This window comes from Pantherophis guttatus, chromosome 3 (assembly GCF_059756535.1).
Source record: "Pantherophis guttatus breed Tessera chromosome 3, ASM5975653v1, whole genome shotgun sequence".
Classification (NCBI taxonomy): Eukaryota; Metazoa; Chordata; class Lepidosauria; order Squamata; family Colubridae; genus Pantherophis; species Pantherophis guttatus.
Window position 1 is genome coordinate 163077199 of NC_142065.1, and position 23012 is coordinate 163100210.

General features: G+C 33.6%; 2 protein-coding genes across 4 annotated transcripts in view; one reads left to right on the forward strand and one right to left on the reverse strand.

The window, feature by feature from the left end:
• Nucleotides 1-12558, forward strand: part of APCDD1 (APC down-regulated 1) — a 28026-nt gene extending 15468 nt beyond the window's left edge. For both annotated transcript variants that reach the window (XM_034429450.3, XM_087891325.1), the window contains 2 exons: nt 5326-5647; nt 10015-12558. In XM_034429450.3, coding sequence (XP_034285341.2) covers nt 5326-5647; nt 10015-10466 — 774 coding nt within the window. In that variant the 3' untranslated portion in view covers nt 10467-12558. The remainder of the gene's footprint in view (nt 1-5325; nt 5648-10014) is intronic.
• A 4588-nt stretch (nt 12559-17146) lies between these two features.
• Nucleotides 17147-23012, reverse strand: part of VAPA (VAMP associated protein A) — a 39531-nt gene continuing 33665 nt past the window's right edge. For both annotated transcript variants that reach the window (XM_034429454.3, XM_060682044.2), the window contains 2 exons: nt 20339-20515; nt 17147-19586 (listed from right to left, as the gene is read on the reverse strand). In XM_034429454.3, coding sequence (XP_034285345.1) covers nt 19431-19586; nt 20339-20515 — 333 coding nt within the window. In that variant the 3' untranslated portion in view covers nt 17147-19430. The remainder of the gene's footprint in view (nt 19587-20338; nt 20516-23012) is intronic.

The window sequence follows — 23012 nt, forward strand, 5'->3', positions numbered from 1 at the left end:
GAGTTGAATCCAGATATATTAAAGATGCTAACATTGGGAAACACTGGTATAGAGATTTACTTTTGCATTATGGAATAATTTGGTAATATATCATGTGACGCCAATGCAATGGAACACACCAATGTAAGATTAACTTTTCTTCTGAGTAAGGTGTTACCACAAGCTTCTTTAATACTTATTATAATTATGTCTAATAATTATTATTATGACAACTTTCCTGGTAATATTTTTTCTTATCTTAGAGTTATACAACAGTAGAAATTAATATATATTTACACATTTTAGCTGCAATGAAAACCTCAATGAGCTATCTTATTCACAAAAACATACTATATTGTTAAAGTTTCACAGTAGGGCTATACATCTTTTCTGATGACATCTCAAAGGAATGTACATAGCAGTTGGAACCACATTTGAGATCACAGTTGTCATCAGTTAATTCCAGCAGAGTCTTTTAGAATTACTTCAAGTTTATCCTTTAAACATTTTCATAATGTTTTGTAGAAATAAAATTGAACAGTACATATTTAAGTGAAGCATATGGCATTATTTTAGACTATACAATTTTATTGTATGCAGTGTTACAAATTGTTTTATTTTCATGAATGTGCAATAAGAGAACAGAGGAACTGGCTGTCTGGTTCAGATCCAGAACCCTTCGATGTAATGTTCCATTTCAAGCAAAAGTGCAGATATGACTCTAAAGTCTTTGGGTCAGACTGTGCAATTAAGTTAATACGCGTGTGGGGAGGGGGGAATATTATGCTTTCCCCAACAAAGCATCTTCCAGATATTTAACTACAAGAATGCTCTGCCAGCGTAACTAATGAGAAAATTGGGAATGCTGTGATAAGACTTAAACAAAAGTAGAACTTCTATTTGAAGTATAATTGCATTTTGAAGAAAGAATTCATGTGGCTGCAAAGAGCATATATTACTTTTCCCATGTCCTACTTTTTAAAATATTAAATTTGCCTTCAGGTTGTTTTATACCTCAACAGTACAGTTATGAACATATACTTTTATATATATAATTCTTCCTGGGGATAATTATTTTGAAAGCATAGGTGACACTTTTTCATAGAAATGTGTCATATTCTAGTTTCTCATACCCCTTTTTGTAAAAAAAAAAAAAAATAACTTTTGCAGAAATATTTACCAAGTGAACAATTGCACTTTGATTACTTATGAGGTAAGCATAAAACAAGACTTACATTAAATATAAAATGATGTGCATAATTATTATCCTTCTGCCTTGAATTATAATTTTTCTAATGACCCAGAGCAACACTGATGAAAATCAACTTAAATGCTGGACTATATTTAAAATTTCTCATTTTAGCTGCTTCTGGAATTGGAAAAGAGAGACATAAAATCAACTTTTTGCACCAGAATTTTGGCAGAATTCTGGCAAAACTAAAGCAAAACAAAAAATAAAAAAACACCCCCCTGAACAGAATCCGTTGTAGAGAATCTGTCTAACAAATTTTGCTTGATGATCTGTTTTTAAATTGTAAAACATAAATATAATCCTATTTATAACAGAGTTTAGAAGATTTTAAAATTGACAGATTCCATTGCCAAATTGCCAAAAAGCAGAACAATAATCCCTTGGCACCTTGTTCTGAAAATTGTCATTGAAATAGAATCTGAACTACCATGGTACAGGGCCTTCACCTCCAGTTCAGACGGTCTGGCCAGCAAGAGGCTATGTTCAATATTTTCAGGACGTTGATAAATTGAGGAGAACCAACAGAATTGCTATCTCTGTCTTTTTCCTGACACAGATCATTCCACAGGGACCAAAGTTATTTCTTTTTGATAATTATGGCTGAAACCAGTTTGAAAGGAATCTAAAAATCATTTTCACCCAAGAGAATCTGTAACTAATCAGTTACCACCCTCACAAACACCTTGCCTAGCAAGGGAGTATTGACCACTAGCATGCAACTGTTTTCATCCACTTGGTCCACGTTTTGTTTCTTCGGGAACAACTTGATCATTGTTTTTAAAGAGGTGAACATCACACTCTGTCTGAACAAGGCATGTACAACTTCCTGCATCCATCAGTCCTGAGCTACTTTAAATGAACTGTTTGTATTATTCATCTTGTATTATTTTCAATTGGTTAGTAAACGTTAGTTAAAGCCTTGTTAATAAGGGACTTTTCCCTGGGCAATACTGATGTTTCTTTCCAGGATTGGCAAATGTTTCACTGTAGATACTTTAGTTTTATTTAATTTGAGTTGTCCCTGACCTTTTCTGGTTCTGTTTCCCATATTGGTGACTCATCAATATGGGAAACAGAGCAGACCAACGTAAAGGTTTTTCTTTTGAAAATGGGAGAGCAAAGTTTGAGGGTCTACACGTATTCCCACTGAAAGATATATTAATCTCTTGATCTCCCATATCTTCCAGGACATTGATATTCCAAGATATTCATAAATAAATAAATATTAAATATAGAATAATAAAACTGGCAGCCCAACCATCTTCCTTTCTGCCATTTAATTAGGATTGAGCCATTGGTTTTTTTCATCGGTAGGTGACACAGAATGGAAGAGAAGGAACTTCAGGGAATTCAGTTACTATTCTAAACCTGTCCTAATTTACACTTTATGAAGTCAGCAACCCTGAGTGGCTCTGCTTCTGAGACTTGATAAAAATAAGATGTGGGAGCAGCACTTATATCAACATTCAGTCTCAAGCATGGGAGGGTAGCATATTAATGTGTTGTAAAGAAGAGCTCTAAAGTGTAAGATGGACTCTATGAAAGTAACTTAGGTCTTTGTCATGTATGTCTTTGCACAGTTTGCGCAGCAATTTGAAATGGACAAGGAATTAGTAACCAGTTCAGCTACTTCACTGCAGGACTAATATAGTACTTATAGCACCGCTACTTCCTGGACCAATTGCAGTTTCTGGACACTCAAATGAGTAAACTGCAGAAATCCAATATTAAAGTTACTGGCTATGGTTTATCAGCTCATGTTAAGACAAAAAAATGCTATTTAGGTAAGTGTTAGTGTCAAATTTAGGTGGAACACCAGTCAGAGAACTTGATTCTTATCGGAAAGGGTCAAGGGCATCTTCCAAATTTAAAAATTCAGTTTGTAGAATCAGCAATAGTAGATCTTGCCTCATTTGAATTCAGCTTTAGCTTTTTTTTCAACATCCAGGTCCATTATGGCCTAAAGATATACTGTCCACAAATTGAGTCCTAAAGGGCCGAGCAAGAATATTTCAACAGCACATTTTGATACCTCTCAGAATAGTGTTTTAGAGAGGGAGAGAAGCAAAATAAACAGTTCAGGACAAAGCAACTGAAGTAAGTCAAATGTTGCCTTTCAATTGTTTTCTCATTTGAAACATTTATTATTTTACATTAGGTAGGAGATTTGTATTAACAAACATACCAGGCACTATGTTTACTATTAAATAACTAAATGGATAAGATAGACCATTTGCCATAAAACTCAAGATGTGTTATTGTTTTCAGGCAGTGATTGGGTAAACAAGAGATTACATTGGATAAGGTGATTACAAATCGGCAAATAAGCAAATAAATAAACAAGGCAAGAAAATCTCCTGATAAACTATTGTAATGATGTCTGAACTGCATAGATCAAGATATAGCAATTCAGCAATATATTGTTTCAGGTGACAGTATATTTTTAATCCCACAAATTAGTTGTGTTTAACGCAATGCTATAGTTTTTAATAGCATGTTAGCATTTCAAACTATCAAAGTATACCGAGGATCTAAAATAATGTTTTTTAAAAATACCCTGTTCAAAATTAAGTGAATCTACACCAAAAATAATTCTAGTATTGGCTACTCCCAAATGTTTCATAAAGCTATCATTTATACAATACAAAATACAGAATAATTCTGACTTGGCATGTCTTTTTCCTTCAATATTTGTAACTGAACATTTTATGAGCTTCAAGGTTCACAAATAAGTACTTATTTTAAAGCAAATCAAAGTCAGCTCAAATGAAAACCATTCTCTTAGTTCTGTTGCCTATTTGTAACTCTTTAGCTTTTTAATCAAAATACAAATCAGTTCCTAATCAACAAACTGGAACTGGCATAGCTTGACACAAGTTATTGGATAAAAGCTGATACATATCAGAGCATCTGGACATTTTTATTGAAGCATTCTGGAATGTAGAGAAAAGGACAGGAAAAGTAGTAGTCTGGTAAGAATGTATGTTATGGAGAAGTGGCTTTGAGTAAGATTTGGGATTTAACATAGTATTTCATATTATAATCTATATTAAATAGAAGAAACTAATACTTTGCATTTGGGGATGATTAAGTATAGAAAAAGGAAGATCATTCTCCTGAAATGGTTCCACATGTAAAATGCAATATTCTGCGTCTCTGAAATGGGAAAATGCAGACACATAAAGCAGGATTAATGACTTGTAATTAAGAACTATATAAAGTATAAATCAAGTTAAAAGTTTTGATTTTTGTTCTAGAATATCAATTTTGCTTAATAATTTTGCTTATAAATTTCAGATTGTCTCATGCATTTCCAGATTCCATATCTTTAACATAACACAGTACTTTCAAATGCAGAATCTAAGTGGTTTCACATAAATCAATTTTATTACCTAAAATACGTTTTGTTTTTCTTTTTTGAGAATGGATTCTTGACCTTTATTCTCACATTTCAGTAAAAGAAATGAAATTGCAGAATAGCATTTTTAACAACTATGAGAGAATCAACCATTTTAATTTACATTTTAAAAATTCCATTGAAGTTATCGATCTTAGTCTGGTTTTCTTGAAGGTTGATTTAGAAAAGGCACAGAAAGGTAATGGGAATGGGAGAGAATTTAGTGGTCCTTTAAACAAAGTTTTCTTGAATTGAGATACAGTATTTTGGCAAGGGGGAAAAATTGTTTTGGTAAGGATCATTTCCCTAACCTATCCTATGCAATTTTACATTTATCAAGGAATTAGGATGACTTAACTTTGTTCCTATAAACCACCATAAGGAAAAAAAATACATCTCTTGCATAGAGTTGTAAGAAAGATCAGAATTTTTATTTTCACCATTATTAACATAACGTACTAAGGCTTGTGAATGCTCAAAGGGCTTTTTTTAAAACAAAAAGTCTGAAGATTTATTTCCAGCATGAAAGTTTTCAAGCACCGTGATCTCTTAAACAGGCAACTCTAGTTTTGTCTCATTTTAGATTCTAGCCACATTTAAGCACATGAGCCATATGATATGTAAAGGTTATGAGCATTATGAAATGAATTGTATTTCATACATTTTTTTTAAATGGCAATTTTTTAAAAACTTTCAGAACCATGACCATTCGTGTATAGCGTGTAGGATCATCTATCGATCAGATGAACACCACCCTCCAATTTTGCCTCCAAAGGCGGATTTGACTATTGGATTACATGGGGAATGGGTGAGCCAGCGCTGTGAAGTACGTCCTGAAGTGCTCTTTCTTACTAGACATTTCGTTTTCCATGACAACAATAATACCTGGGAAGGTCACTACTATCATTATTCTGATCCAATCTGCAAGCATCCCACCTTCACTATTTATGCAAAAGGCCGTTACAGCAGGGGTGTACATTCAACCAAAGTGATGGGAGGAACAGAATTTGTCTTTAAAGGTAAGATTCTATTCTCTTCAGGTTCATATTCTTTCATTCTGGGTGAGATGGTGATGTAATAAAGTTACTGAAAGAGATGGAATTTGAGGCATGTTTCCTCCTCTTGGTTGTGGGGAATGATTTTAAACCTGATGAGGGACTTAGTGCACTAGTGGGTTTTTGTTTTTCTCTTGGTTTCTGTCAAAAAATATCAGGAAGTTACACTGCTTCTGTTTGCCCATTTGTATTGTTGTAATTTAGTTAAAGTTTTGGAGAGTATGCAAGTAAAGGCAGTTAATCAAGGAAAGTTAAAATATGCATATTATTAAAGGGAAAAGATAGCAAGGGCATGTTTATCTTCTAGGTAAGGAGGAAAAATACTGGTTTAAGGCCGTTTTCCCAATCTCCTGCCTTTAGCTTTATTGTGTTTATACCTGCTAGAACTATGTTTTTCTGTTAGCTGGGGAATTCTGGAAAATATCCTAAAGTCACTGAGGTTGAGATACACTAGTTTTCAGGCAGAACTGTAAGACCAATATATTTGAATTAGAGAAGGCTGGCATAATAGAGAAATTTGGAAGCAACTTTCATGATGTAAGTGTAAGAGTTTAATACAGCTCTTAGTTTGGTTGAGCAAAGTTTAGCCCCTTGATTTCAGACTGTGCAGGTAAATGCCTGTTAGCTCCTTAACACACACATATCCTTTCCTAGGATTGTGCTGTCATTTTGCAGGGCAGCCACACAGTCCTGAGAAAGGCAAAATTGACTTCAGGCATTTCCAACAGGTGCTGTCTAAAAGCTTAAGCACGCACTTGAAAATCCTCTTCCCTTTGAATGAAAAGTGTTCTCCCACCATATTGGCTTTTGATCTATATTGAGATGTTGGCTTTGGGCCAGGCAAACACATTATAACACTAAGTCTACAGAGATGATTAACAGCCTTTACTTTGCCTTTTTTTTATAAAAATCAGGTGACATGACAAAATTTAAAATGTACCTTTTGCAAATTATTTATAGAATAGCCTCCCTGGCTAAATTGGTCAGTTAACTGGTTACAAGGGTTGACTGAGATTATTACCATAAAAGTAAACTTTTAAAATGAAATTACATCTGTATTGATAATTGCAAAGAACTTTTTGCTGGGGTTTTGAGTTTTATATATGATGATGACATCAGAATTGAAATAGAACCAATGTCTGTCTGCTTGAGAATTCTTTTGAGGGAGACTATTCAGTTCAGTTGGAAGACAAAACTAAAATCATTTAAAATTGCATTTAGTCGTTCTTCTCAGAATCAAAATAACTTGGCTCATATAAATCAAGTTTATTTTTCCACAACACTGGTCTTTATACATTATCGTTCCTCAGGAAATTATGCTAGATGAAGACTCAAAAGAGGATAATATATTAATGGCTGCCATTCTATCTGCTGCTTACTTCCCATTTGGCTACAATTTTAAAAGGAAATTCAATTGAAGTTTTGCATCATTCTCTCTTCACAATATTTCATAAATACCAGTTTATAAGTTTGGCTGGCCAAGAACATTAAAAAACAACAAAAAATATATTCAATTTTCCTACCAAGAAATTGATTTTTCAAATGGAGCATTTTCTTTTTTTTTTTAATGGGATAGTTATGTGCAAACCCTGAGCTGTGGTAGTTTGTTTAATGCATTTAGAAACATTTACGTTGTTTTACAAATGAGTAGATCACTTAATCTTAACTGATCCAAAAATAAGTCAAGAATTGTAAATATACTGACTGATGAGTAGATATATTCTACATTTAGTACATGCATTTTACGTCTAATTGTGAAAGGTGTTGAATTTTAGAAAAAAGTAGAATTACACCATATGAAAACATTAATGTCTACATACATATTATTTTTAGGTAATAGAAGGAAAATAAATTTATCCCACCTTACTCTTCTTGCCAGCAAGTGAGATAAAATTATAGGATTTCTGCATTTCTAAGAGTTTCATATGCACAACTGTTAAAATCAAACTGCAAATTACATTTATCTCATTTTTGAAATAAAAGCTTTTTTTCCTGGTGCTACTTTGTCCTAATAAAAGAAGCCATAAGGCTTTGTTCTTGATCTAATTTTCCAAGAAATAACCTGCATTCTCCTCCCAAGTAGTATTTTCAATAGTGTATTAAAAGTGTAATAGAATTTTCAGCAAAACAACCACGAGATCCACACAGAAGATATCTTGTTTTTCAAAATGATAAATTTTACCTGTACTCTTCAGACTTCATTACTCTAGTCCAAGCAACAAACCAAAACTAACAGCTCTAGCAATTTCAGTGTTTAATCGCATGAGTAAGATATCCGGAAATTATTTATACCTAGGTTAAAGAAAATTAATAAGGAAATTTGAGCAATATTGCTTGTGGCTTCACTCCAAGGTCTCTTTAAGATGAGTTACATTAACACCAGGAACCAGCATGTTACTGGTCTCATCCTTATTAGAATTGTCAGATGTGGGTAGCTAGATGTCATGCCCTCTATTGGGAATTATTGGGAATTGAACTCAAGGACCTTGCAGATGGATGACTATATACAGTATAATATAACATCTGTTTCTCTCCTCTGAGACCTTAAGGAAAGGTGGACTTTATATACCATTCTGATGGCCTGTAAAAGAGATATTTTCCCCATGTTATCTTGTAACGATTTCTCCTAAAGATTATCTATTTCTATATATCACTCAGCTCGCTCCATTTAAATCAAATGCAACTACCCACATAAAAAGAAAACTTCAGGTGTGCAATCTACTCAGACGACATTCACAAAAACTTGGCAGTAATAAGCAGTACAATTATGTATTTGTAAACACTGTGCATGCTAAAATTCTAAAAAATGCATTGTTGAAATACTTGAGGAACAAAACCCATTCAAAACTGCCAGCTCATTGCTTTTCTGGCTGCACAATATCCACACATATTGGATGCAAGATGTTGACCTCTGGAAACATCTGGATTCAGCAGAGTACAGCTACAACAAAATTACTATACTGTGTTCCAGGGACATCATTTATTAGTCACAGATCAATAGACAACTGTGGCTTGTCATGATTAATACTGCATAGTTATGCCACTTGTTTGCATTTTAGAAACTAGAGTACTAATCCAGTACTGTCACAAACAGAAACTAATTCTTTTGAGTGTTTTTAGATTTTTCTCCACAGCATATATTTCACGCATACATTCAGTAGCTACAATGTGAAAATACTTTGAGGGACATAAGAAAGATGGAGCTAAAAGGAATGCTATCTTTAGTTGCATGAAATGTATTCTGTCCCCACTGCATCACAGTTTTTCAGCAGTTATTCAGGGAAGGCCAATAATACACTTTTCTACTTGGTTGGAATTGTCCAGTTGTGGAAGCACTGCCATCAATCAGATCAGCTGTTTGTTTTTTTTAAATTTGATTTATATGCCGCCCTTCTCCGGAGACTCAGGGCGGCTTACAATGCGCTAAGCAATAGCCTTCATCCTTTTGTATATTTATACAAAGTCAGCTTATTGCCTGCACAACTGGGTCCTCAATTTACCTACCTTAGAAAGGATGGAAGGCTGAGTCAACCTTGAGCCTGGCGAGATTTGAACCTGCAGTAATTGCAGGCATCTGGCCTAATAACCAACTTAATAACAGGGTGCCTTTTAGTCAAGCTTCTGCATTCATTACAGCAACCCCAACTAGAATAATAAAGAAATAGAGAGGCAGAAACAAACAATAATGTCCAGACATAAAGATAGAGAGGTGACATTTTAGGTCCCTTCAAAGCATTATTTTAAGGCTATTTCTAAAGACCGAGCATATATTGAGAATATCCATATATCCATGTATTATTCAAAATACTCTGCTTAATTTTAATAATCTGTGTTTGCAATAGTGGTGAATATCTGTGTACTTTACTTTTATGATATCTGAGATATTTTCACTCAGTGCATACCAATGCTTCTACAAGATGTAGACAGTAATTTAGGCACCTTTAAATATTAGCCACATTGATAGAGGGTACATCTGTTAACATATGTTAATCATGAATTCTAATGGAATCTCAAAGTTTAAAAAGTATCTAAAAACCAGTTGCTTAAAAGGAAATAAAAAGTGGAATGGTTGTTGACTTTTTGAAAGGATCTTCAATACCATTGGAAATACAATGCTGAAGCAGATGGGCAAGTGTTGGAATACCTTTGAAGCAAATTAACTTTAGGCCTATTATAGTTACATCAATTTTAATGTATAAAAGCACAGTTTAAAGGAAAACTATAATTTAAATGTAAGGATTTTGATCATGTTCACAAAATAGCATCAATTCATGACTGGGCTATAAATTGCTATACTTCAAAATATAATAAGCAATTTCTTCTCTTTGCAGTGAACCATATGAAAGTTACTCCAATGGATATAGCTACAGCCTCTCTACTGAATGTTTTCAATGGAAATGAATGTGGAGCAGAAGGATCCTGGCAAGTTGGGGTGCAGCAAGATGTGACTCACACAAATGGATGTATTGCTTTGGGAATCCGTCTGCCTCACACAGAATACGAGATCTTCAAAATGGAGCAGGATGCCAGGGGGAGATACTTGCTGTATAACGGCCAGAGGCCTAGTGATGGATCCAGCCCAGACAAACCAGAAAAAAGAGCAACCTCTTACCAAATGCCCTTAATCCAGTGTACATCAGCAGCCCCAAGAATAGAAGGAACATTAGAAGAAAACATTCTAGGATGGTATAATAATGGAGCATCAGCAAGCAATTCCTGTGCATTTGTGCTAGCCACAATGGTTGCTATTTATACTGTGCCTCACTTGGACCTTCTCAGCTAGAACATTTTGAAATTTCTCAGATCAGGGCAATATAAGAATTGGGATTCATGAGACTGGCAAAGGGCATTTTTAAGACAAGAATAATTATTTTCTTGATGCACTTGAATGCCTAAGAACTTTTATTATTTTCTCATGCTTTCCTGTATTTGAATCATGAACAGCACTCATTTCTTTGAGCTTCACCCAGTCTGATCTACGGTTTGACATGACTGCACAATAGTAATTGCACTTTAAGACTGCAGTTTCTTTATTTCATGTTAAAAACTCTGTTACAACTAACCAGAACATATTCTGCAACCTTTCTTCCATCAGCTTTGCTGTTGCAGTCCATTGAATTAAAAAATATTTTTTCACTGAATTTAATTAACAGATATACTTTTATAGTGCCAATATTAGAAAACTGCAACTTTCTTAAGCTACAGTGTACATATGTATATACAAAAAAATCAAACCATGGATGTATCTAAATATACTTTTATAGATTTTACATATTAAATGCTTAGAATAAAAAAACTGGATAAATATAAAATCTTCAAAAATTAAAAATGTATAAAGATTTTGTGAAATTAAATTCAATGATGCAGAATAACACATGACACGTTTTATATTGTTGCTCAATATATGATAATTTAATGTTTTTCTGATTTCCAATAACTTGTAATTAAAATTGTAAAGTAAAATGGGGGAGTAAAGATTACAAGACTTCTCTGTTAACAGCAAAAGTATTTTTAAAATATATTTTCATGAAAGAAATGTTGTCATGTTCATTGCACGTACCTTGAATCTCATTTTATTAAAGTGGGAAATTAATTAAAACAGGGCTAAATCCTAACGTCATTCTTTACAAGGAAACTTTTAAAACTAAGAACATGTAGCAATTTGTTAAAGAACAGAGATTTATAAGCAACTTAAGTCAAATTGCAAATTTACGCTGGTTGAGAAAAGTAGAGGCATTTTGGATGAAGAGTAACTCCATCTTTATTAGTAATGGGAAATAATACACTACAAATATGTATCATCATTCTTTTTCTTTAGATTCACAGCTCCTTATCAAATATAACAAATCCAGAAAACACAGTATTCTCTAGATCGTTTTTTTTCTACAGGTGTGTATTTGTGTGTACTTATGCACTCACAAATGCCTATAAGGTTGTCATCTTCTAGTATGCATGCCAACTACCACTGTGCATAGAAATAGCAATGAAACAGAGCATATGGATAAGCTGAACCACCATTATAATCACAAAATATAACAAATAGCTCTCTTACATCTTATAAAAAAGAGTGTAGTATATAGATTATGATTTAGCCATTTTGTAACTTTCTTAATTTTAGAAGTCTAATTGGAATTAGAAATACAAGAAAAAGTTAAAGTGAAGCTTATCCTTTGAAATTAAACTTTTTAATATGTCATGTTTAACATTGTAGCTTATAATTTATTCCCTTTTTAATAAAATGTATTATTGAAAGTATTGCAAAGATCTGAATATGAGATTAAGAAAATTCTTACCTATTTTTTTCCTGGTGTTGTGTCAAAGCTCAATAGCAATTCTATTAAGATTGCTTTTTGTTAATATTTTTGAATTTTTACAGTTAGCAATATATGCAGAAAATCAAAAGTATATTAGTACATTATGATCTTTATTTCTCAAACATTTCTAAAAATGATTTTAAAACAATATCACCTACCTACTTAACTTTGGAAGACAAATGTATAATTCTGCAATAATGACAGTTGTATTTAAACTCCATTATTTTTGAGTTTTTAAACTGATACGGTAGCAATTTAGTTTTTAATTTAACAATAAGAAATAGATGACTTAATATGCTTGAACTTCCAGTCAGTACTCTTTACTGTATTCACTTCCATGTACTTCCCACATACTATTTGAGGATATGTGCATGTTTATTGACACAATTTCCTCTCCAAAATTTCAGTTTACATACCGAGCTGATTGGCAAAATCCTTCCACTTTTATATTTAATAGGGAAGATCATAAGAATATCCTATCTTTAAACTGAATCTTGCGTTAAAATAATGTATATAATGCATTCTATTGTTTAATGCTAATAAAGGGACTGAGTTCTGAAATTTTCATCTCTTCCTGATATACTGAAATTTACACTAATGCTCGTTTAAATAATGTCCTTCCAGTTGTATGGAAAAGTAACAAAATATACTAAAACCAAAGGGAATGGGCAGATCATGAATCTATAAGCTTTCATTAAAATGAAACAAAAAACAAAAACAACCTATAAATGAGCATTCACAAGATGTATGAAAACCACAGACATTCTTAAAAGCAAATTAGTATCATTTGAAATATTCCATTGATACACCAGCCACATATTAATTTCCAAAAAGAACAATTCATTTATATTAAAGGCATTCATTTAAATAATGAAAACTGCATGTAATCAGCTGTATTTTCTGATGTTAACAGGCAAATGGATTTACATGTGTGCAAAACTACACCTACTGTATTAAAACCAATACAGTAATCCTCTGCACTTAGAGTGTGTTGGACTATACAATCAGCAGGCTGCAACTGCATGGATTCAAGCATGGTTCCACTTTTTGGGATTAGATTGTAAACTGGCTTTATATTTTCGTATGTGCCCAAGGAATATTTTATCCTAATATTTTATCCCTGTTCATTTTCTAATTTAAAGTGCTTGGGAAACTTGAGCACATGTTAATACCCTGAATATATGAAACTAATTACTAGAAGAATAACTAATTCTTCTAAGTAGAGCATGTTTTTGTCAACTACAGCTGTCTCTCATTTGTTGCTATCCAGATGTGTTGAGATTGAAACTCCCAACATTCCCTTAGGAACCATGGTTACAAAAACTCTTAAGGGTGCAAGCCTATGAAAATTGTTCTGTTAGATTGCAAGATGAAACATTTTGCTGTTTTACAAAAAAGTGACATGCTATAGTGAACATTAAATACATTCTAGTACGAATTAGCAAATTCACATAGATAAAATGGTGCACATAAAGCAGGGCTGTCAAACTCCCGGCCTGCGGGCCAGATGGGTCATATGCTGGTCAGGCCCATGCCCGGTTTAGGAAAGGGAAAAAAAGTCCCGATACATCACGTGATGCTGCTGTGATGACGCGAGTTTGACACCCCTGACAAAGTAATTCTGGTAGAAATTAGCTTTATCTTATTCACTTAGTTGAAATTATTTATATCCAATTATCTTTACTTTTAAAATAGCAGGGCATGCTCACAAATAACTTGGCATGACATTGCAGCTAAAGTTCAAAATTTTCATTTTGCTCTTATATTCTGAGAGGATATATAAAATCTTTACCTACCATTTAATATTTCCAACTCAGAATGTTTTGAAAAAGTTGCAAAGTAAATCCAAATTTTATATTCATTAATCTACTGCTGTGCATACTGGCTATTCTGTAATGCATTAAAAAAAGGAATATGGCGTAAGCATTTTTTTTAATGAACACAGCAAGATGATTTATGTAAAACACTATTAGTACAAGCCTGTGCTAGAAACCAAAGCTACACAGAAAAATGTTCCAGTGCTTCCAACAAGAATTAAAATGATTAACAAGAATTAAGATATTGCCATCTAGTGGTATCATCTTGCCTCCAAAAGATGGATAGATTTCATAGTAGTTATTATATTAATCTTACAAGTCAGGGGCAGACAGCCAAACACTGTGATAAAGTGTGAAATAAATAAATGAAAATGTGTAATAAAATGTAAATGGAGAAAAAATCCTCTGGTCTAGCCAACTATTAGATAAAACTATCACTAACATCTAGATTGCCAACATAAATCCATTTTAAAAAACTAGGCTCTTTTCTAAATTTAGTTTGGGCAATTGGTTTTCAAAAGCATGTTGAAAGCAAACTTCAATTTATTGTACAATTCATCTAAACTTTTATTTTAGGACTGATGCTACATTAAAAAAGATTGTGCACAAATTAAGTGGCATCAGAAAATAGGAATTGTTAGAATTAAATTCTAAGCCTGACAGTCCTTAAAACACCCCTTTTGCCTATACTGTTCATGCAACTCCTTGGTGTATGTATAAAAAATGTTGGTCAACTCTGACTTAAAGGACACGGGTGTCCATAGGCTATGGTCAAGAATCAGGATGATGGTGGCTACAATGATGTGACTGACATGGTTTTTCTAATGTACATGTTTTATGCATCACAACTGGTTTATTTTAATGTGGTACACATAAAAAACGGGCAGAGCTTTGATTGCATTCCTGCAGACATCTCTGTAAGGTGATTTTAAAAACAGTTAAAATGAAAATGGCAACAGGAAAACTAGAGTTGTCATACAAAATATTTTTTTCTGTAATTAGAGAAAGGCAATGTAAGATTTGGAAAGATTTACGAACATTGAAGTTGTTGAACATATAATGTACAATTCTGTACATTATAATAAACAATTTCTGTTTTGTTTCTTTCTCCAATAATTTATAGGTCTCATTAGTACTAAGAACACAAAAAAGATAAGAACGGCACTGAAAGCTTAAACCACATGCATCAATCCATTTATAGCTCATCCCATAATCCTCATTTGATCTATTTCTGCTTTTGAGTTGAAGAATGTTTAAACTTACAGTTTTTCTGAATAAAGGCAAGCTTGAGACAGGTGTCTTCTTATTCAAGAAGCCCCAAACCCAAGCTAACAGAATAAATATAATTCTGCAAACTAAGATTTTATCAACTCAAGAGGTTTAATTATGTTTAACAAAGCTCAGTCACAATAATAGAGAAGTAAACAAAACAGAAATCTTCACAAAGACGTAACTTTAGATAATCTCCGATATTACCTATATAATTTTTACTTTGGTAGCTTCCATGTAAACCACTTTCAGAATGACTGATAAATGGGGGTGCCCATACTCTAAGAACATATTTCCCCAGGCATCCTTTCTAGTTTAGGGAAACAGCTACCATAAAAAGAGCACTCAAAGAGCATCAAGGCAGCAGCTCAATCTCAGAACATTTTCACTGTGAATACCAAGATTTATATGCTGACATTTGGGAAATGGCACAATATTACATACAACTGAAAAAGTGCAGAGTAAGACAAATGACAAAATATATTCAACTTTTCAGAGAAACTTTATGTTTAAGCACCTAGATTAATCAAATCCAGGATGACTTATTTTTTGTATTACATTGAATGCTTATTTAAATGAGCATGTATGAAATGTGATACCTCAAAATTGTATCACACATAAATTATTAACATAGCAAACAAGATGTTCAATATGATGTGATCTTAAATTTAAGTACTGTAGTGAAAATATAGTTGTCTAGCTTCTTCAGTTTTCTGGAATCAGACTGTATGCCAAAACAAAGGTTTTCTAATACAAAATACTTCTACATGTATGTTGAATCATTAATCCTAGAAAGAATTAAGTTTGCTTTTGCTATATATATAGGCTGTCTGAAATTATTCTATGATCACCACATGATTAGCGCTGGCATGTTTTAGAGAGAAAGATGCAAATGGAGACAAGTGAAAAGGATTACAATTCCAATAATTTCTTGCCTGAAAACTGATCATGCTACTAGAAAATAATCTGTTAGCAACAACTTTGGGTTTAACAAATGTTGTTACTTTATTACAAGAGCATATAGATTGTCACCTAGTGTATTAGGCTGAACAATACAGGAAAAGTATGTGTAATAAGATAGTATTAGATAATCATCAGGGAAAAGATTTGCTTTAATTCATAAATTCACAAATTAGATAAAAGAATACAGTTGCTGAGAGTCAAGAACAAAATCAAACAGCCTCTCAAATTATCCATGTGTCTTTTCTGTTAGATAAGAATATGCCTATTCTTACGCAATTGCATTGATTCACAAAATATAGTTACTTATCTGAGCACAAATTTCAACATATCCCAACAAGCCAGTATTTACTGAATATGATATTCAAATCCAATGGCCTATTTTATACACGTGATTGCATAACAGGCTATGTTAAAGTTTTATTATCGTTACCAAGAACAAATGGGGCATCTCCATATTTTCTGCATTCTGTGTTATGTTTCTCTTATAATCCCCAGTCTTAGTACAGGTCTTTTAGATGTTCAAGAATTATAATCCAAAACAATTTGTGTGCATGAAGTTGCCGGCTTCCCATTTTATGAATACCAAGTTTTAATTTATTTTATAAACTTTGCATTCAACACAACAGAAATATCTTGTATTATAAAACCAATGGGTACCATAAATCCTTTGCAATGTTCACTCAGTTCATAACTTGTAGGGTTATTTTCCCAATATCTTTAATACTACCTGAATGCACAAAAGACTTTTAGCAATGAGAAATTCACTGGAAAACTCATTTTAATGTTACTTAAGCATAATTATTTTCTTTGAAATCGATTAAACAGATTTTGGGCAGACCTTCTTTCTTACTTTGCAAGAAGCAGACAAAAAAAATATTTCAGGACTTTTAAATAATTCTGCTTTCTGCTATAATTTCTTGTCATAAGCAAAGTTGCCAACCTTAAATATAAAGCTTGCATCATGCAAGCTGCAGGAGCCAATAATTCACTATACATAAGACCTACTACAGTGAACACACTGCACTTTCTGATGGAAGCACTTACTAACAGGAACAAGTATGTTCCTCACATTGGTGTACACAAGCAAACAGGCAAAGTTCTAACCATTTCAGGAACAATTTAATCCGTATTACATAAATTCACTAAATACAGTTGGTATCATCCAGAATCACTCCTGAGAGTGAAATAGTTCAGCATTACATTTTATATACAGTTATGAAAAGATTATTAAAAACTAGAAGCGCATCCACAAACAGGATTTTCTCACTTTACTTACAGTAATTATTGAATCATTCCATAATATTTGTCTTTGAAAGCCTTGCCCTGCTAAGTGGCCCAGCTAGGACCCTAATTCTACACTTATGATCATCATAGTATAAGCTGTGGAATGCTTTTGTTATTGTTGTCTTTATTTTATTTTATTTTTGGCAAGAGATCTGCCAAGGTTAGAGTACTTCCTCATACTATGTTTCGCCACAGTTCTGGCTATCTGTAATAAATTCTAAGTTCAGGCTAATAAATGCTAAAGTATTTAGCCAGTGCAAACTGTTGTAGCTTTTGTTGAATAGCGAACATATCTTTGAAGCTTTCTTCTTTCACAGAATTATCAAAACATATCTAGAAGTTATAGCCTGTACATAAATCTTCCTTGTAATCTCTTTCAGTGATCAACTTCCTTCAAAGAATAAATGCTTCTCCTGATGTACCAGTTACACAATACAGTATGAACAATACTACTCCTTTTAGAACCAATTAAGTGAGAACCAGATATGAGCACGCTTCTTCAAGTCACCAAAGTCAGAATGCAGATACCAGAAAACACAAAGAGTAACTGTATTTGCATGCTTTTAAGTGAAACATCAGACAAGTAGTTTGTTCATCATCTTCTTTGTAAATTGCAAGATGTTTATAAAAGTTTATCACAGCGAATTGTGATGGTACATGACATAAGTAGCTCTTCCATTAAAAAAAGCATTAGAAATCAAAGGCAACCAAGAAGATTTATATTTTTCCTAGAACAGTTCTCAGCTATGTAAACTCTACATAGCACTGTTTCATTATATCCAAGGACATACAAAATTCTGCTTATAAGTATAAGCCTTCCAAAATATCAATTTCAAATACTTGCCTATGATGGATTATGTAGAATAGCTGTATTGTGCTTTCAAAATCATCTATTCAATGAAGTGAATACCAGAAATTAAACAAACCGAAAGATTGTGCAGAAAAAATATTCAGACCAAATAAAATGAATTTTATAGAATTAAGATATGCATAGCTAACAGGCAGCTGTGCCAAGACATTTGCTGAACAAGGCTTAAAACAACACTAAATGATCAATGTTTTCTCAATCAGTATTAACTTTGGGTTATTTGGAAACAATATAGGGATTATTCTTCTATGGACACTTGGCCTAAATAAGTCTGGATGAAAAATCAAGATACAATTGATTCCATAAATTTAAAAGAATATCAGTGGTACAACAGAAGTATCTAAAAAACCCAAAATACTAGTTTTAAAAAGTAAATTTAAAGTATGTATCCCATGTCCCAAAACAAATCAAATTCTGACCTTTTCCTAAAAAGTCAGGTAATTTTACAGCTGTTGCTGCACAATATGGAAACTGCTACATTTCTTCTGAAGCTTCACTGGCACCAGTCTAAGCCACAACTAGTGAACAATATAAATCTGTGACAAGAAGCAGGCTGTGTATAGCATATGTTGTAAAATCTTTCTAAAAGAACAATTCACAGAAACAAGCTACCCATCAGAAAGTCTGTTAACAGTTTTATTTTTTTGTTTGTTAAATACCATGGGACAGGGCTGTCAGGATGATTATTTTTTTCTTCCACAACCACCTCACAAGGGTAAGAAATTCTGCCATGATATCAGCAAAGTAAGGTGAAGGGAAAAATGTATACACTAAGAGGAACATTTCCCCACAGAATGCCTCATCATTTTCCTGAACAAGCGAATTAGCATTCTAATAATCATTCTTTCCAAGAGGCAAGAATAACAGATAAAATTTGAAAAGGATTATTAAAATAACATTTACAAGACTTTGAACAATTTTAACTCTTATTAAAACCACAAAAAGAAAGAACAATTCTTTATTTATGAGTTTTCATAAAGGACTGAATGTGCAACTGACACCTGCTATTAATGAATTAATATACAATTTTGTCCAGCAGCCGAACAGTTTGTCTTTTTATCGTGTTGTCTAACCGTGCAAGATCATTAGAGGCAAAGCCTGTATGATGCTGTACACAAAAATGGTCACTTTGGCCATACTACCAATGAAGTGGTAGGTAATTTTTTTTTTCTGGCCAAGAAAAAAAAGGAAGCAGCATTCTGCATGCTTCTCTCTCTCTTCTCTCTCCCTTTCTACAAGATGAATTTCCCTAAAAAGAATCCAATGAAAATGGCTGCAATTACAACAAGGAGTGAAGGAAGAGGGTTGGAGACATTATCTCGGAGGGCCAAGCCTGACGGTCCAGGTTTATCTGAGTGTGCCACCTTTCTCAGCCTCAAGCCTTCATCCTGAAAATACATGGAAGAAATTAATCAACAGAGGAAAAATCACGAGACCACATCAGGCTCAAATATAACCAGGGCACATTTCATAGAAGTATTTCAATGCTATCATAGACTATTTATTCATGCATTCTGACTTTAAAGAGTGATACTTAACATAAAGGGGGCATAAAATATTAATCTTAAATAGAAAATAGGAACTAAGAAATTTCCCGATCTATATGATTACTATAATAGTATGATTAAATATTTAAAATAATTGAGAACACTGATTTGCTGGAAACATTACTACTTATTTCAGCTTTAGGATTACAAATGGTAGCACAGAGGAACTTCTAGGCTTTTAACACCATCCCAGCTTTACAGAAAGTTCAAGAAGAAAAACTTAAGCCTAAATTCACTTGTAAGTCAGAGACTACTAAACTACTAAAACAACCTGATGCACATTTTAAACACATTTTTATTTTTCTTGAGTAATGGAAGCACAACCTAAAATATTTAAATATAAGGTGTACTGTATGTGATTAATTTATCACTTTAGTAAATTTAACTGCCTTAATTCTTGAAACAAATTCTTAAAACTGCCTTAATTCTTAAAATTCTTATCATAATTATTTACTGGATTAGTATTCTATCCTTCCAGCATAGAAAAACTATTATAAACAGCTTGATGTAAACAATTTTTAAAACTGTATTTCATGAACAAATCTGTAAAATTCAATTTTACTGATGAGATTATTATGTATTTTGTATCTTACTCTCAGATGTCTATTTTCCTCTGATAGTTTCACGATATCTGCTTGAAGTCTTTTGCATTCTTCCACTAGCTTCCTTGTTTCAGTGTCATTAAGCGAAACACTATGTGATTTTGGCACCAGACCATCTTGCTTTGTTGCATTCAGTATTGGAGCAGATTTACTTGTTTCTATTTCATTCTGGAAATATTAAAAAAAACAGATTCAAAATAAGTATTTCAATGATAATGTCATTTATTACTTTTTTAAAATGCAGGTAATTTCCAAGAAGATAACTATGAAAGGGGTTTGAGAAGCAGAACTTTGTTTCGAAAGAAGTATTTTTAAGTGACTTATAAAAATAAGATGGCACAATAGAATGATATATTCATCCTGCATTTCATTCCAAGATAAATCTCTAAAGAATTAATACATTTATCCCCAAGGATAAAATAGATAGAGATAGAAATTTCTCATTTGAGACAAAGTTCCTGAAGAGATTAGGAGAATGTTTCAAGGCTTCCACACTCTTTCTATTATTTTCTAACTATACTTCCACCAATTAAAATTTAAAGCTAGTCATAGCCAACATTGATATTTGAACAAATGTAGCTTTGAAAACTGGGAAAGAAAGATGGAAGAGGGATATTTATAAATTGCATATCATTTAAATCAAAGCATCAGTGGCATGGTTTAAATGTACACAGAAAGTGCTATATACATAAATAAAGGGCCTGGTGGCTCAGCAGACTGATAGCCTTGATTAACACCAGCTGTCTGCAATTACTGTAAGTTCGAATCTCACCAGGCTCAAGGTTGACTCAGCCTTCCATCCTTTCTAAGGTAGGTAAATTGAGGACCCAGTTTGTGGGGGCAATAAGCTGACTTTGTATAAATATACAAAAGAATGAAGGCTATTGCTTAACGCATTGTAAGCCGCCCTGAATCTCCGGAGAAGGGCGGCATATAAATCAAATTAAAAAAAAAAAAGAGGCCAGTCTGCAACACGAATCAAGAAAGTATTTTGAGCAGATTTTTGTCACAGTAGATGCAGTATAAACGAAGTTTGCATTTTTCTGCCAGCAATTACCAGTTTCTACTGAAAGAACATGGACGGAGTTATTTCTTTTCCCCAGTGTTCCACCACTATTGTGTCCCTAAGCTTTATGAGCAGACACAGAGATACTGCAGTGAGGGGGAGAAAATCCGATCACAAAATTAAGCTTTCTAAAATTTTCATCTTTGTGATATATGATATGTCATGCCCCCGTTGGAGCCTGAATCTGTGGGGGAAGACGAGCTGTAACCTGAGCAGACAGAGATTTGTGGGGGGGGGGGCGGCGGCTTTGTTGTCTTCGGAAAAAAATGGGGAAGGCCAGGGCCTTTCAGGATTAGGACATCTTGTAGACAGGGAGGAACAGGGACAGGATGAACATGAGAGACAGAACACAGGCGAGGAGCAAGAACCATCCCCTCCTGATCCAAGAGCTTGGAAAGTGGACAGAAGGCGTGAACAGCACAGACTGAGCAGACTACTCAGGAGAAGAATGCCCTGTCCATCTCCACAAGGTACACCTGGGGAATGAAACTTAAGAAGATGCTGTGGTGAGGGGCATTTGTCAGGAACAAACATTGAGTTCCAGAAGTGTTGAGTGCCAACATTTGAACTTTCCAAGAGTCCTTGCATTCTTTCTGGCGTTCTGAACTAATTACCTGGATCTTTTGCTTCCTGAACTCCTTGATTTGTCCTGCTGGATTTATTGCTGTGTAGCCCCAGTGTATACAGCACTGAGCTCGACTAATTGAAGCCAGAGGCTGCTTGAGGTTTGTGTGGGGGTTTGTTATCACTTTGCTCTGGGACTTGTAAGAAATGTGGGAGCATGTGGGGAAATTTGGAGCAATAAAGGGACAGTTTGAACTGCCAGCTGTTTGTGTTATTTCTGTGCTGTGCCCTGGGTCATCTCTCCTTCCCTCCCTCCCTCTCTCTCTCACACACACACATCATGCAATTTCCTTTACTTTACTCAATGTTCTTGACATGCCTGTTTTTTTAAGTAACAACAGCAAATCCACAAAAACTATTCTTAGTAAAATACATAGTTTAGAAATGAATAAAAGTATCTGTTCTCATTAACATCATGCCATAGCTTGGTTTTGCACGTGAATCAAGCCAACATTCAAAAGATTATACCTTACTTAATAATCTTTTGTTGTATTCTGCCCCTTCATGCTAAGTGGCAGAACAAATAGAAAAATCTTCTATTAACTACAACTTCTACAACTTCCTGTTTCAGCAAGAAAGAAATAATGCTTAATGTCATAATTCCCAAATGGGGAGCCACACTGAACGCATAGGGTCACTGCAAAGTATTTAAAATTTCCGAAGAAAAGCCTGTGATACTTGACATCTGTCAGACATTGCACGAACTGCTAGCCTAGGAGCACAGTGAAAAAATTACCAAGACATAAAGGGCACCATGAACTAAGAGGGAACCTCTGATTTAATGGATTTGGAATAAACCATGATAATTTAAATCCTGCCATCTCCAAAGCAACTGTGAACTACTTCCTACTTTGAGTAAACTGTTAACTGAAGAGTCCTGGGTTCATTTAATTTCATCAGAAAACAAGAGAGCAAAAGGGTTGTATGAACTTGTAGAAACCTTGTTCCTATCACTGTTTATTTAACAGATAAATA